Source organism: Oncorhynchus clarkii, chromosome 13 (assembly GCF_045791955.1).
Source record: "Oncorhynchus clarkii lewisi isolate Uvic-CL-2024 chromosome 13, UVic_Ocla_1.0, whole genome shotgun sequence".
Classification (NCBI taxonomy): Eukaryota; Metazoa; Chordata; class Actinopteri; order Salmoniformes; family Salmonidae; genus Oncorhynchus; species Oncorhynchus clarkii.
In genome coordinates this window covers 48337030-48353414 of record NC_092159.1, presented here as the reverse complement: position 1 = coordinate 48353414, position 16385 = coordinate 48337030, and the positions used below count along the sequence as shown (strand labels likewise).

General features: G+C 44.8%; 1 protein-coding gene across 1 annotated transcript in view; it reads right to left on the bottom strand.

The window, feature by feature from the left end:
* LOC139364954 (transmembrane protein 104-like) overlaps window positions 1-16385 on the bottom strand; it is an 85659-nt gene that overhangs the window by 50468 nt on the left and 18806 nt on the right. Inside the window, exons 7-8 of the mRNA XM_071102228.1 lie at window positions 12621-12720; window positions 10621-10717 (exon numbers count right to left, since the gene is read on the bottom strand). Of these exons, the coding sequence (XP_070958329.1) occupies window positions 10621-10717; window positions 12621-12720 (197 nt within the window). The remainder of the gene's footprint in view (window positions 1-10620; window positions 10718-12620; window positions 12721-16385) is intronic.

Below are 16385 nucleotides of genomic sequence, written 5' to 3'. Positions count from 1 at the left end.
ATATGATCAAACTCATGCATATGCAATATCAACATTTATGATCACTATGTTTGATGTACAGTTACAAGATGACATGGCATCATAAACTGGGGGGTCTGAACAGAATGAGCCTATTTTTGTCTTTTGTGAAGAAAATTTGCCACGGCACATGCACCTAAATGCACTCATGACTCATTCCGATGCGCACCAAAATTATGACCCATTTCCCTGAATTACATTGTGAAAGCGTAACTTTGTAAAATCGTACTTTAGAATTTAGTTTGTCATGTTGGCAATATAACAAGATTTCAAATGATGCCCACCTGACCCAGACTGTGATTTATAGATGGACAGTTTCTGGATTGCAAAAACAACAGTAATTGTGTGATGGCTGGGATGCAGGATACGACAGACACAAGAGAGGGCAAAAAAGCACCTTGTACAGTGGGGAGAACAAGTATTTGATAACCTGCAAAATCGGCAGTGTATCTTACTTACAAAGCACATAGAGGTCTGTAATTTTTTATCATAGGTACACTTCAACTGTGAGAGACGGAATCTAAAACAAAAATCCAGAAAATCACATTGTATGATTTTTAAGTAATTAATTTGCATTTTATTGCATGACATAAGTATTTGATACATCAGAAATATTTGGTACAGAAACCTTTGTTTGCAATTACAGAGATCATAAGTTTCCTGTAGTTCTTGACCAAGTTTGCACACACTGCAGCAGGGATTTTGGCCCACTCCTCCATACAGACCTTCTCCAGATCCTTCAGGTTTCGGGGCTGTCGCTGGGCAATACGGACTTTCAGCTCCCTCCAAAGATTTTCTATTGGCTTCAGGTCTGGAGACTGGCTAGGCCACTCCAGGACCTTGAGATGCTTCTTACGGAGCCACTCCTTAGTTGCCCTGGCTGTGTGTTTCGGTTCGTGGTCATGCTGGAAGACCCAGCCACGACCCATCTTCAATGCTCTTACTGAGGGAAGGAGGTTGTTGGCCAAGATCTAGCGATACATGGCCCCATCCATCCTCCCCTCAATACGGTGCAGTCGTCCTGTCCCCTTTGCAGAAAAGCATCCCCAAAGAATGATGTTTCCACCTCCATGCTTCACGGTTGGGATGGTGTTCTTGGGGTTGTACTCATCCTTCTTCCTCCAAACACGGCAAGTGGAGTTTAGACCAAAAAGCTCTATTTTTGTCTCATCAGACCACATGACCTTCTCCCATTCCTCCTCTGGATCATCCAGATGGTCATTGGCAAACTTCATACGGGCCTGGGCATGCGCTGGCTTGAGCAGGGGGACCTTGCCTGCGCTGCAGGATTTTAATCCATGACGGCGTAGTGTGTTACTAATGGTTTTCTTTGAGACTGTGGTCCCAGCTCTCTTCAGGTAATTGACCAGGTCCTGCCATGTAGTTCTGGGCTGATCCCTCACCTTCCTCATGATCATTGATGCCCCATGAGATGAGATCTTGCATGGAGCCCCAGACCGAAGGTGATTGACCGTCATCTTGAACTTCTTCCATTTTCTAATAATTGTGCCAACAGTTGTTGCCTTCTCACCAAGCTGCTTGCCTATTGTCCTGTAGCCCATCCCAGCCTTGTGCAGGTCTACAATTTTATCCCTGATGTCCTTACACAGATCTCTGGTCTTGGCCATTGTGGAGAGGTTGGAGTCTGTTTGATTGAGTGTGTGGACAGGTGTCTTTTATACAGGTAACGAGTTCAAACAGGTGCAGCTAATACAGGTAATGAGTGGAGAACCTCTGTGAGAGCCGGAATTCTTACTGGTTGGTAGGTGATCAAATACTTATGTCATGCAATAAAATGCTAATTAATTACTTAAAAATCATACAATGTGATTTTCTGGATTTTTGTTTAAGATTCCGTCTCTCACAGTTGAAGTGTACCTATGATAAAAAATTACAGACCTTTACATGCTTTGTAAGTAGGAAAACCTGCGAAATCGGCAGTGTATCAAATACTTGTTCTCCCCACTGTATTTGAAGACTCTTCTCGGAGTAATAAAAGTGCATTAAAATTACTTAGGATACGTGCACACTTTGGAGAGGTTTGTGGCCCAGTGGATACACCAGTCAGTCCTCTCACTCAAACACTTGGAATTATTTGTCTTATGTTGCACCTACCCCACATTTTCCAGGAATATTATTTTGTTACTGAATATATCCAGAGTATTTTTCAGATTTTGTTTCAGATTTTCAACAAATGCAACAGAAGTACAATAAATGTAAAATGAACATAAAATTCACAGTGTCATTTTTGGATTCAGTCTTGTGTCAGGTGAACTGTTGTGTCCTCACCTTTGGTCTAATAATTTTCCAATAATATCCAAACTGTTCCCTTTCAATTGCTACCATGATTATGCATATCATTGTCATATTCCCTCTGTCAGAAACATTTAAATGTAGCCCTATCCATATAGGCCGATTCCTACAAGTGTAAAAGGGTTAAGAGGTTTTGCAGATCGTGATGGAGAAAATGGCTGCCATGCTCCACAGCATGATCCATAGCGCTTTGTGTGGATACCATTGATCTAACCAAAGGTCAGAGCAAACCAAAAGGCCACCCACCTTGCAGCTTGTATGCTGTTATTAGTCCGTCTTGCTATGACAAAAGCCTGTGTGTTTACAATCAATGTCGTCTGAGCTCAGTCTGAAAGGGACTAAAGAATGTGAAAGGAACTGACAAAGTACAGCCCAGCACGAGCTGTGTGAAAAGCTTGACGTCCATTGAAGGTTTACAGAATGAGAAAACCTTTGATCACCTGCAATATCTTTATCATTTCAGTCACAAAGTCACTGAATGAACTGATATGACTTTAAGTTTCAAAAGAACTCGCAGAGCTGGCCATTGACGATAAGTCAACCTGACAAATAGTCCAGACACCTCAGGGTAAAGTGTGAGGCTGACCTCCAGAATTGTGAATTCCATTCCGTGCAATCCAGTGAATATTGTTATTGAGTTTCACTCATGTCCTCTGCATGCATGTATGTATGAGGTGCAAAGTTCATACTATGTGTAGGCACTACCTCTCAATCCTAGAGAGAGTGGTTTGACAGACTTAGTGACGGGGGAAATCGATACAGTTACATACGGGACATTATTTTTTTACAGTATTATATTGATACTTTGACTTCAATAATCGATTTGTAAAAAAACAAACATTTAATACACACACACACACACACACACACATACATACATGAGTCATTAAAACTCGTATTTCAACCACTCCACACATTTCTGGTAAACAAATTACAGTTTTGGCAAGTCGGTTAGGAAATCTACTTTGTGCATGACACAAGTCATTTTTCCAACAATTGTTTACAGACAGATTATTTCACTTAATCACAACCAGAAGTTGACATACACTAAGTTTTTTACAAAAATGTTTTTTTTTTAATTTTACCCCGTTTTCTCCCCAATTTCGTGGTATCAAATTGTTTTAGTAGCTACTATCTTGTCTCATCGCTACAACTCCCGTACGGGCTCGGGAGAGAGGAAGGTTGAAAGTCATGCGTCCTCCGATACACAACACAGCGCGCATCCAATCCGGAAGCCAGCCACACCATTGTGTCGGAGCGAACACTGTGCACCTGGCAACCTTGGTTAGCGCGCACTGCGCCCAGCCCGCCACAGGAGTCGCTAGTGCGCGATGAGACAAGGATATCCCTACCCCTCCCTAACACGGACGACGCTAGGCCAATTGTGCGTCGCCCCGGGGACCTCCCGGGCGCGGCCGGTTACGACAGAGCCTGGGCGCGAACCCAGAGACTCTGGTGGCACAGCTGGTGCTGCAGTACAGCACCGTTAACCATTGCGCCCGACATACACTAAGTTGACTGTGCCTTTAAACAGCTTGGAAAATTACAGAAAATGTCATGGCTTTAGAAGCTTCTGATAGGCTAATTGACATAATTTGAGTCAATTGGAGGTGTACCTGTGGATGTATTTCAAGACCTACCTTCAAACTCAGTGCCTCTTTGCTTGACATCATGGGAAAATCTAAAGAAATCAGCCAAGACCTCCATGTTAGACCTCCACAAGTCTGGTTCATCCTTGGGAGCAATTTCCAAACGCCTGAAGGTACCACGTTCATCTGTACAAGCAATAGTAAGCAAGCATAAACACCATGGGACCACGGAGCCGTCATAACGCTCAGGAAGGAGACACGTTCTGTCTCCTAGAGATGAACGTACTTTGGTGCGAAAAGTTCAAATCAATCCCAGAACAGCAGCCAAGGATCTTGTGAAAATGCTGAAGGAAACAGGTACAAAAGTATCTATATCCACAGTAAAACGAGTCCTATATCGACATATCCTGAAAGGCCGCTCAGCAAGGAAGAAGCCACTGCTCCAAAACCGCCATAAAAAAGCCAGACCACGGTTTGCAACTGCACATGGGGACAAAGATTGTACTTTTTGGAGAAATATCCTCTGGTCTGATGAAACAAAAATAGTACTGTTTGGCCATAACGACCATCGTTATGTTTGGAGGAAAAAGAGGGAGGCTTGCAAGCCAAAGAACACCATCCTAAACGTGAAGCACGGGGGTGGCAGCGTCATGTTGTGGGGGTGCTTTGCTGCAGGAGGGACTGGTGCACTTCACAAAATAGATGGCATCATGAGGAAGTAAAATTTGGTGGATATATTGAAGCAACATCTCAAGACATCAGTCAGGAAGAATAGCTTGGTCGCAAATGGGTCTTCCAAATGGACAATGACCCCAAGCATACTTCCAAAGTTGTGGCAAAATGGCTTAAGGACAACAAAGTCAAGGTATTGGAGTGGCCATCACAAAGCCGTGGCCTCAATCCTATAGAAGAAGATTTGTGGGCAGAACTGAAAAGGCGTGTGCGAGCAAGGAGGCCTACATACCTGACTCAATAACATCAGCTTTGTCAGGAGAAATGGGCCAAAATTTCCCCAACTTATTGTGGGAAACCTGTGGAAGGCTACCCGAAACGTTTGACCCAAGTTAAACAATTTAAAGGCAATGCTACCAAATACTAATTGAGTGTATGCAAACTTCTGACCCACTAGGAATGTAGTAAAATAAATAAAAGCTTAAATAAATCACTCTCTATACTATCATTCTGACATTTCACATTCTTAAAATAAAGTGGTGATACTTACTGACCTAAGACAGGGAATTCTTACTAGGATTAAATGTCAGGAATTATGAAAAACTGAGTTTAAATATATTTGGCTAAGGTGTATGTAAGGTCTAAACTTCCGACTTCAACTGCGTGTGATATATATATATATATATATACTGCTCAAAAAAATAAAGGGAACACTTAAACAACACAATGTAACTCCAAGTCGATCACACTTCTGTGAAATCAAACTGTCCACTTAGGAAGCAACACTGATTGACAATACATTTCACATGCTGTTGTGCAAATGGAATAGACAACAGGTGGAAATTATAGGCAATTAGCAAGACACCTCCAATAAAGGAGTGGTTCTGCAGGTGGTGACCACAGACCACTTCTCAGTTCCTATGCTTCCTGGCTGATGTTTTGGTCACTTTTGAATGCTGGCGGTGCTTTCACTCTAGTGGTAGCATGAGACGGAGTCTACAACCCACACAAGTGGATCAGGTAGTGCAGCTCATCCAGGATGGTACATCAATGCGAGCTGTGGCAAGAAGGTTTGCTGTGTCTGTCAGCGTAGTGTCCAGAGCATGGAGGCGCTACCAGGAGACAGGCCAGTACATCAGGAGACGTGGAGGAGGCCGTAGGAGGGCAACAACCCAGCAGCAGGCCCGCTACCTCCGCCTTTGTGCAAGGAGGAGCAGGAGGAGTACTGCCAGAGCCCTGCAAAATGACCTCCAGCAGGCCACAAATGTGCATGTGTCTGCTCAAACGGCCAGAAACAGACTCCATGAGGGTGGTATGAGGGCCCGACATCCACAGGTGGGGGTTGTACTTACAGCCCAACACCGTGCAGGACTTTTGCCATTTGCCAGAGAACACCAAGATTGTCAAATTTGCCACTGGCGCCCTGTGCTCTTCACAGATGAAAGCAGGTTCACACTGAGCACATGTGACAGACGTGACAGAGTCTGGAGACGCCGTGGAGAACGTTCTGCTGCCTGCAACATCCTCCAGCATGACCGGTTTGGCGGTGGGTCAGTCATGGTGTGGGGTGGCATTTCTTTGGGGGGCCGCACAGCCCTCCATGTGCTCGCCAGAGGTAGCCTGACTGCCATTAGGTACCGAGATGAGATCCTCAGACCCCTTGTGAGACCATATGCTGGTGCGGTTGGCCGTGGGTTCCTCCTAATGCAAGACAATGCTAGTCTCATGTGGCTGGAGTGTGTCAGCAGTTCCAGCAAGAGGAAGGCATTGATGCTATGGACTGGCCCGCCCGTTCCCCAGACCTGAATCCAATTGAGCACATCTGGGACATCATGTCTCGCTCCATCCACCAACGGCACGTTGCATCACAGACTGTCCAGGAGTTGGCGGATGCTTTAGTCCAGGTCTGGGAGGAGATCCCTCAGGAGACCATCCGCCACCTCATCAGGAGCATGCCCAGGCGTTGTAGGGAGGTCATACAGGCACGTGGAGGCCACACACACACTACTGAGACTCATTTTGACTTGTTTTAAAGACATTACATCAAAGTTGGATCAGCCAGTAGTGTGGTTTTCCACTTTAATTTATTTAAAGAGTGTGACTCCAAATCCAGACCTCCATGGGTTGATAAATTTGATTTCCATTGATAATTTTTGTGTGATTTTGTTGTCAGCACATTCAACTATGTAAAGAAAAGTATTTAATAAGAATATTTCATTCATTCAGATCTAGGATGTGTTATTTTAGTGTTCCCTTTATTTTTTTGAGCAGTGTATATACATACATACATTACATACATTACATACATTACATACATACACTTTTTTTGTTTCTTGGTAGCATAAGCTAGAGCAAGTCAAAACTCCGGTATTTTTCATCCTACGGTTCTCCATCTTTTTAAATAGTGAGCCAACATGTTTTCAGCACATATTTCAATGACTGATCAAAACTCATTTTCTCATGCTCTCTTGTCTCTCTGCAGCATTATCAAATTGAAATACATATAGAATCACAATACATATCGGCACCTAAGTATCGTGATAACAACGTGAGGTCCCTGGAAATTCCCAGCCCTGGACAGGCTGTGAAGACGGTAGCTTGTTCAGATAAGCTGAAGAAATCTATTGACAGCGGTTATCAAAATAGTCCCTCCTATATAATAGATGATCCTTGAATTGGTCAGTGTTTTTCTCACCTCTCTCCCCTTCTCTGTGCTGATCCCCAGAGCCTTGTGGGTCTGCTAGTAGAGCAGAACTACTTTTCTGAACTGGGACAGCTGTTCTGTCACATACTAAAAATAACCCACAATCTGTTGTCCAAGCACAACAAACACTGCTGCAACCACTGTGGGGCAACTGTCTGGGAAAAAATGACAAATGAAATGAGAGATTTACAAGCATAATGTGAGGTACACTATATATACACACACACAGACACACACATAAGTGTGGACACCCCTTCAAATTAGTCGATTTGGCTATTTCAACCACACCTGTTGCTGACAGGTGTATAAAATCGAGAACACAACCATGCAACATCCATGGACAAACATTGGCAGTAGAATGGCCCGTACTGAAGAGTTCAGTGACTTTCAACGTGGCACCGTCATTGGATGTCACCTTTCCAACAAATCAGTACGTCAATTCTGCCCTGTTAGTGCTGCCCTGGTCAACTGTAAGTGCTATTGTTGTGAAGTGGAAACGTCTAGGAGCAACAATGACTCAGCCGCAAAGTGGTAGGCCACACAAGCTCACAGAACGGGACAGCCGAGTGCAGAAGTGCGCAGACCATGACTTTGGAATGAGATGTTCGACGAGCAGGTGTCCACAGTTTTGGTCATGTAAGGGAAAGGGGGATACCTAGAACTGAATTCAAATGCCTTCAACTGAAATGTGTATTGTATCTTGTTCTGATAAAGGGACTGGCACATTCAAAATCGACCAACGAGATCTAGAATAAGACTAGCTTGTAGCTCAGTTGATGATGATTAGAGCAGTCTGGCCTGGTCTGATGATGAGGCTGGTGGCCCGAAACATGCAACACCCAGGGTTGTGACTTTCAGACCAACACAGTACAGGTGAAAAAAAAAGTCTTAAGCCTGTCTGTATGGGCAACAGTCCATTTTTGAGGGTGCAGAGGGTAGAAGGCCCCCTGGAGAAACCACTCCATCAACCCTACTTCTGTCTGTCTGTGACATTAGCCTGAGTTCTCTATATCATGCTCTCTCCTTCTCTCTTTCCTTCTCTCTCAAACAGCCACCCACACGGGGATTACAGCTGTGCACCGTTATGCTGTAATCGGGCTGCCCTTTAATCTTTCCTTGCTTCCTTTTCTAAACCCTAATAACGCTGTGGCTGGACTAATGTGTCCGACATCAATCCCACTCCCCATGTGGCAGCCAGTGGTGCCCTACACAGTACGGCAGCCCAGGCAGACTAAATACGCACCCATCTGAGGAAGTTCAGGTTGCATTACTGCTTAGCACAAAACCACAACTTACACATTACACACACTATTGATTATTTAAGATGAATAAATATGGTACAGAGCAGTTACCGCAGTAAAATCCCTTAAGGAAACGGATAATACCATAGCAAGGGATTAAAGCCCCTTATCAATGACACCTATAAAACTGGGAGCTACAAATGCCTGGTCAAGATAAAAATGGAGGATTAACTGACAATCTGTTGCCAGGAGAGAATACTCGATTTTGAGGTTGAGAAGATGTGATGGTGAGGAGAGAAATGTGGTTGATGAGGACAGGAGAGAAGGGCCATTAACAGATAGAATGTAATGACCACTGAAACACAGAGAACCTCCTGAACATAGTTCAAAGACCAGCTTTGAGCAATTCCATTGGTATACAACAACTGAGCAGCAACTAATGCTAACATATTGAACGCAGTGTGTTTGCTAATGCCAACACCCTCTTAGAGCCTCAAAACTAAGCCAAACTAATTGCATAACCAAAACAAAAAAAGTAATTAGGAATTGTAATTATGGTTCTTTTTGTACTGCCTTTTTCAAACACAAACACAGAATGAGACGGCATAATATATGAATAGGCTCATTTGAATTCTTTAGCTAAACCAAAACAAAATAAAGCATTTCCCAATGCCGTATTGTCAGCCTTTCTGACAACTGTTCCAATGTTTTCCAACGTCTGATTAAGCATATTATAATAGGAGTCAATACTAAAGCACCCTCTGACTCACTCAGTTCATAAAGAGACTGGCAGTAGGGTGATAAAGCAGGTCACTTAGTTTGGAGCTTGAAGCCTTCCAGTGAAATGATATGGACGTTGTAAAGAAAAGGGAAAATACTGGGCTGCATAATGACTCCAGATGGCAAAGACTCTAGATGTTGTGGACATTGTGCCTAGATAGACCCATCATTAGGACGAAGGGCACCTTGGTCTTTGGGGTGGGACAGAGATGTGTCAGAGAGCATAAGCAGGCATAGCGTAGGGGGGAGAGGAGAGGTATTTCCATTGGGCAGGACAGAGCGGTGTATGGAGAGCGGCTGGGCTTAAAAGGAATAGTCAATCAATTATTTAAAGTGATCATGGGGAGTGGTGGGCAGTGGCTAAGGGCCCAGATCGTTTGACCCAGACACGTCAAAGACAAAGGGGGGCTGAGGAGCAGGAAGACACTCCACTCCCTGTGTGCTAACAGAAGCTGATGAATGTTTTATCAAAGCCCAATTATTTATTTAAGGACGAGTCCACCACCGGAAGGAATCTAATAAGGTTTCATGGAGAAGAAAATGGGAGAAAATACAACTAAGCCCCTAGAAGTCCAAATGTCTGTAAGCAGGAGAGACCAAAACTAATAACAGGAAACATCTTCTTTAAGAAACACCAGAGAACAGTTGACTTTCTGTCAGATACAATCAATTATTTTAAAATATTACCAAGCCGAAATAATCTCAACATCTACTATAATAAGAAGCAATCAGTTAGATACATTAACACAGAGGTGGAAATGTCCCTTTCCCTAAAAGGAAACTTTGTGAAACTGCAAGGTAAACAAAAAATACAGGAGGAGATTATAAATCAGCATAATTTCAATTCGTTGACATGATGTAAGAGGCTTATCCAGACGAGATAAAAAACAACAATGCATTTATTGGAGAATTGTTTGGGTATGCTCGTTCTGTTGAAAATGAGTGAGGGTGGAGGGAGGAGTGAGGGTGGAGGGAGAACAGTGGAGGGGGGAAATAATACAGGAGGAGATCAGCACATCTATCACTGTCGGCCGGCAAAGTTAAAGCAAAAGTGGAAATCGCAGGAGTTTCGCTCTCTTAAGACTTTAAGACTTCAAGGGCACACACACTTGCTCAGGGCTGCAGGAGTGGAGGCCGTGAGAGGCTCTCTGACACTAACACAGACAGGGGTTGGCACATTGGGGCTCAGTCACGATGGCAGGGGCTGACAGAGAGAGGTGTGGTACACCATGTGTCCTCCAGGGGCCTTTGGGACGAGGGTAGAAGGACAGGGGTGAGAAACAGGGGTGCAGTATGTACTCACCAGAAACACCTTGTAGGCGTCTTTCCTGGTGACAGGCCCCCAGCACAAGTCGGTGTCGTCGTATTTCACACTGCCAGCACTGCATGAGTGGTTACCACTACAGAGAGAACAGACAGACTGGTGATCTTTACAGATCCCTTCATGATCAGATCAAGTCAGTCCAAGAATAACATACGACAGGAAAGACTAGTTTACAATATTGCAAAAGAACATGAAGCAATGATAAAAGATTAAATATGACAGGGCAGAATTACTAAAACTTTGCAGACTTGTCAGTTCCTACTACCTCGGAGCGGTTAGATTATCAGCGAGGTCAGTTCCTACTACCTCGGAGCGGTTAGATTATCAGCAAGGTCAGTTCCTACTACCTCGGAGTGGTTAGATTATCAGCGAGGTCAGTTCCTACTACCTCGGAGTGGTTAGATTATCAGCGAGGTCAGTTCCTACTACCTCGGAGCGGTTAGATTATCAGCGAGGTCAGTTCCTACTACCTCGGAGCGGTTAGATTATCAGCGAGGTCAGTTCCTACTACCTCGGAGCGGTTAGATTATCAGCGAGGTCAGTTCCTACTACCTCTGAGCGGTTAGATTATCAGCGAGGTCAGTTCCTACTACCTCTGAGCGGTTAGATTATCAGCGAGGTCAGTTCCTACTACCTCTGAGCGGTTAGATTATCAGCGAGGTCAGTTCCTACTACCTCTGAGCGGTTAGATTATCAGCGAGGTCAGGTCCTACTACCTCGGAGCGGTTAGATTATCAGTGAGGCCAGGTCCTACTACCTCGGAGCGGTTAGACTATCAGTAAGAAAAGTATCAGTAAAAGTTATATCACTGCACTAGACTTTACTGAGTTAAAGTGATGATCCAGTCTTCCTGGTGGAAAATTACACATTGACATTCTGAGGCAATCACAAAACCCTTTCAGTGCTGCCAACAAGGTGCGGCAGACTGAGCATCAATTATGGGACATAATCATTAGAATCTGCCTCTGCCACCGAGAAGTCTGCTGCGGCAAGGCTTTACAAAGAGATACCGCTCTACGATCTCAATCGCCTGGCTCTCCTCAGTGGCAGAGCCAGTCGAGCGGGGAGCTCCGGTCTGTGCCATAGGGTAATTCCTTTTTAAGTGTCTGTTCCGCCTCACATTTTAGCTAGAAAGTTACCACGGGGCTTTTCGACCCCGCTGAGTCAGAGAGGGACAAATGTATATTTTTAATGCTATTATGGTGGTATGTTAATATAACTTCCTCTGATGTGGTAAGTGGTTAAATTGTAATCTTGAATTGAAATGTATTCACTCACCTTGACCTTTAAAAGTTAAGTATCTCTATAAATGTTTAAGGATCTCATCCTCACCACATTATGTTCATAAGATACCCCTATATGGCACACCCAGGGCTCACTGAACCCTTAAAAAGTCACTGATAATCTAACGTCATTTGGGCAAAATCGGAGAGCGCTTTAGTGTTTGGGGAGGGGTCTTTGGTTGAAATTGTACTTTTTGGAACACCATGAGAAAGTCAATCATCTTTCTGTCATAAAGCTACACCAAATTGAATTGTGATCCTGACGGTTAAGGTGGTTTCACCAGGACAATAGTTTCTGTAGAGAAGAGCCTCCCTTAGAACTGTCTGAGACAATATGGAATATGTGATATTCACCCAGCCCCACCGGGCCAGTGGAGGGGACTTGTAATAAAAACCTGTCTGGGAGCCAGTCAACAAAAAGTAAATGCCAAGAGCACTGGTGGGAGGTCAGGAAGGCTAAAGGCCCCCTCATCAGAAAGTTTTACTGAGGCAGAAGGTCAGGGAACAGCCAAAGTGCAGAGATAAAAACAGAACTGAGAGAAAGGGATATGCTTTGTCCTGCCAAAAGTAAATGCTCCAAGTACTTGGGAATGTCAGCTGCACCCACATTAGTCATACAGTTGCTTGAAATAACACCCCCAAATAAGAAACCCATGAATGTAATGAATCAGCAGCAAGCTGGCTGGCTGGTCTTACCAGGCTACTTCCATTAGTGATATGGGCACAGCAGCAGCATAGATGGCCAGGTCTCCATACAGGTAGACTACCATGCAGATGTAGAACATGTTGACACCAACTGAAAGACAAAACCAAAGGGTTAAGACATGAGCAGATTATATCTGGAGCTATACATACAATGTCATACATTATACATTTCTAGTGTATATGACTGTGTTATCAGTTCATCATATCTCTGAGAGAATCTGTCTACACACATGCAGGGATAGCTTAGCTAACACATTCCTCATCTTTAACAGCCGTCAGATGCCTGATTATGAAATATGGTCAATGCAACTTGTGTCAAACTTCAACCGCTAAATGTGCAGTCTCCATCAGAGGCAATCTCCTCCGTCTCTACACCTCCACTCCTCCATCAATCCCCTGCTTCTCCCTCCGGGATGGCAGCCACAACTGCAGCAGTACATTTCTCCGCTCCTCCGGAAGAATATTAATCACACTAATTAAGAAAGTATTCACTTCATTATGAAAATTCTCCTCATTACCTCCCCCACACCCACCTCACACTACTGGCCCATCCAAGCTGGCGCAACGAGCGGAGATTGAGAGCTTTCAATAACGGGAGACCGATAGCCATGTTGTGCCAGGCATCCATCATACACTGGAGTTCTCGTGTGGGAGGCTCCTGTGTCCTACTGGTCCTGGCAGCCAATTCATTACTGACAGGGAAATTAGAGTGTGGAGTCCATTAAAAATCAATAAAAAGTGAGGGGTTTATAGTTTTACAGGGCTAAATTGATTCATCTGATCTGAGAGTAAAGGGACGAAAGGCAACCTTCTGCTGCCCATCACACAGCCGAGCTGAGGGAAACAAGAAAAGGGATATGGAAGAGGACTAGCTGGTCCAACAGCCAGATAAGCCCATGTAGTTGTAAAACAGTCATCACCTGTCTTATGGCAGGGATTGATGGACACTTACAGTAGACTGCATTATGATATGAAGGTATATTACAGTTGCTACAGTAAGTTGCTGCAGCCCTGTTTGAGTTAGATGGAGAGTCTAAAATCAGGTAAATTCTGTGGGAAAGGGGTGATGACAGCAAACATTTACCTAGCTAGCACCACCACTCATCTTACCGCCATTGAGGATAATGTGGTGTTAAAGTACTGTGGGAGGGGGAACCAAAGGGCACTTTGGTAGCCAGGTTGTGTTTATTCTCTTCCAGGACCATCTGATCACATCATTGTGCAGTGGTGCACTGAGGTCATAAAACACAGGCTGGGGAAAATAAACACTGATAACTCAAGACTATACTGTACCTATCAGTATTGATCTACACACTGATCATAGTATGGAAGTATCTCACAGGTTGGTGGGAGGACTCGATTCTCTCTGCATCAATTCTACACATTCCATTTTCACCTCCTCTCCGACAACCCCACTTTCAGAGGTCAGCACTGTACAGTACTCTCTACCATTCCTGCATGTCTCCATCTGGCCCTATGGAAAGGAAGCTTTTGCCTCGGATAGGGAGAATCAGGGCTGCCTGTGCTGCCCCTGTCAGTGAGCGATAGCTAGGTGAGGACCCAGCATGACAAAGAGGATGCTGCCCTGCCAGGCTCTGTCACTAATACCTCCCCATTACCCACGGTTAGAGGCTCACACGCTGCTGCTGCAAATGACTTTTCACCTAGGAGCTCCACTCAGTCCCCTAGCGGCACGGACACACGTCACTATCCATCACCCCACTGTTGCAGACTGACAGAGGCTCTGATAGCCTCTCTAGCTGGGTCTGGAGGAGGAGGGAGTGGTTCCCAGAAGAGGAATGTTAGGAAGTTGCTTCCTTCCAACATCCACAGCCATTTTGTTGAATGCCAACCACGCTGGAAGCCACAGCTGTACTGGGCTCCGCTCTGCTATCGTGGAGCTTCATCAGGCAGGAATGTGAATGCGAGAGCCTGACAACTAAAGGCGGTTTGTTGGATGCAACAGAAATTACTTTCCTTAGGTTTGATTTTGAAACCCCAATGGGCTTTTATTGAGTGAGATGTATTCTTTGTGCTAAAACTTGGGATATTGATCTGGATCTCGGGGTAATCATAGAGTTGAGCAGTAATAGCAGCAGGCCCTCTGAAAAGGAAAGCGCATCCTTTATGTTCATATACAATAGAGACTTGAAAACTATTTTAGTTGAGGCTTATGTAATTGGGGTGGTGGGAGGGGGGGATGGCTGACATAAACATGTCCATTTATCTTCTTAGTGGCAGCGCTGCTGCCCATTTTCCTTTTGTCAGTGCCCCTCATAGCGTACAAGTATGACATTTAAGAAAAGTCATTCAAGTATAAAAAAATATGTATGCATCGGTGTTAGGTACTCATTAAAGCTGAGGTCTGTAAAAAAAGAGACTGGATTAGTATTCCTCGCCATGGTCTCTATAAGTCAAGGGTGGTTGGTGCATGTTATAGAGCCTGTCTCCCTCTGTCTGCACACCATCCATTTCCCCATACATCACTTCTACTGCCTTTTCTACCTAGAGGGACGGTGGGCTGAGATAGGTGCAGAAGCACACAGACCAGCCTCTGCTGTTCACCCCCCTTTGTGATATTAGCCAAAGTCATCTTCTAATCAACTTGCAAATTGTGGATGAGGAAGGTTACAGTAACACTACAGGCACTCTCCTCGCTGCTCCGCTGATAAACCAGCCCCCATCAAAATTCTGTCGGGCCGATACCCATGGCCTTATTCCAAGCTTGCTCTGCTGCTATGACAATTTTAGCTCAGGAGGAAGTCGAATGCCCTTTCATAGTGATTATTTTTCAATTGCATGAAGTGGACAGGAGAAGAAAAAAAAAAAAGTATTCCCCCACACATCCACACTGAATCTACATCTGCGCATTAAGTGAAAAAGTGCCTTTCCTGCCAGTGGTGCCCAGTGCGGTCGAACAGTCCCATCAATAACCAGAACCGGCCCGAGGTAGTAAGGATTCAAGAGGCCAGCTGATTGGCTCTGTGAGCTGCCCTTCCCCACCGCAGGCCTCAGCCCTTCACACACACAACCAAGCCCATTAACTCCAACACATGAAACAACACTCCACTATCCAATCCCTCAACAAAAAAAACAAGAGATTTTGTTTTAATGCCTGACAACTTTACCACACCAGTAAAACTCCCTGATCAGACATACCACTAATCTTATATTACCTCCCAGCACTAATTACACAAAGAAGAGTTCATATCAGCGGAGATCTGGGTAGAGAGACAAACGAGACTTCCACTATGCTGGAGCCAAAGAGCTGCATCTCACTCCTCTCTCATGCGAGCTGGGCCCAGCACCCATCTAATTCATTTCTGATTAGAGTCACTGGGCAGCACTCCCACATCACACAGAGAGATAGAGGGCTCTTATCTCTGCCACCGATCGATACTTCCTCAGGGCGCCTCACCCTCACCTGCAGCCGAGGACAACACCACGCCAGACACACTCCACACACACAGGGAGAGGTCATCCCCAAAGAGTGTTTTAACACTTTAATAGGGCTGAGAGAAAGTGGAAAGAAGAGACTGCAGCCGGAGTGTTCCACAAGGGAACAACACGCTGCTTCTCTAACAGCATGTTGCATGCCTGCCTGGCTTTGTGTGAGTCAGTGAATCATTTTTGTGTGCGAGTGTGCCAAGTGCACCACCTAGTGGCCAGAGCCGGATCACAACACAGGAAGAGATCTGCACACAGATGACATTGTCAGAGTGGAGCAGAACGGTTTGACCTTTTTATCATCAGAGA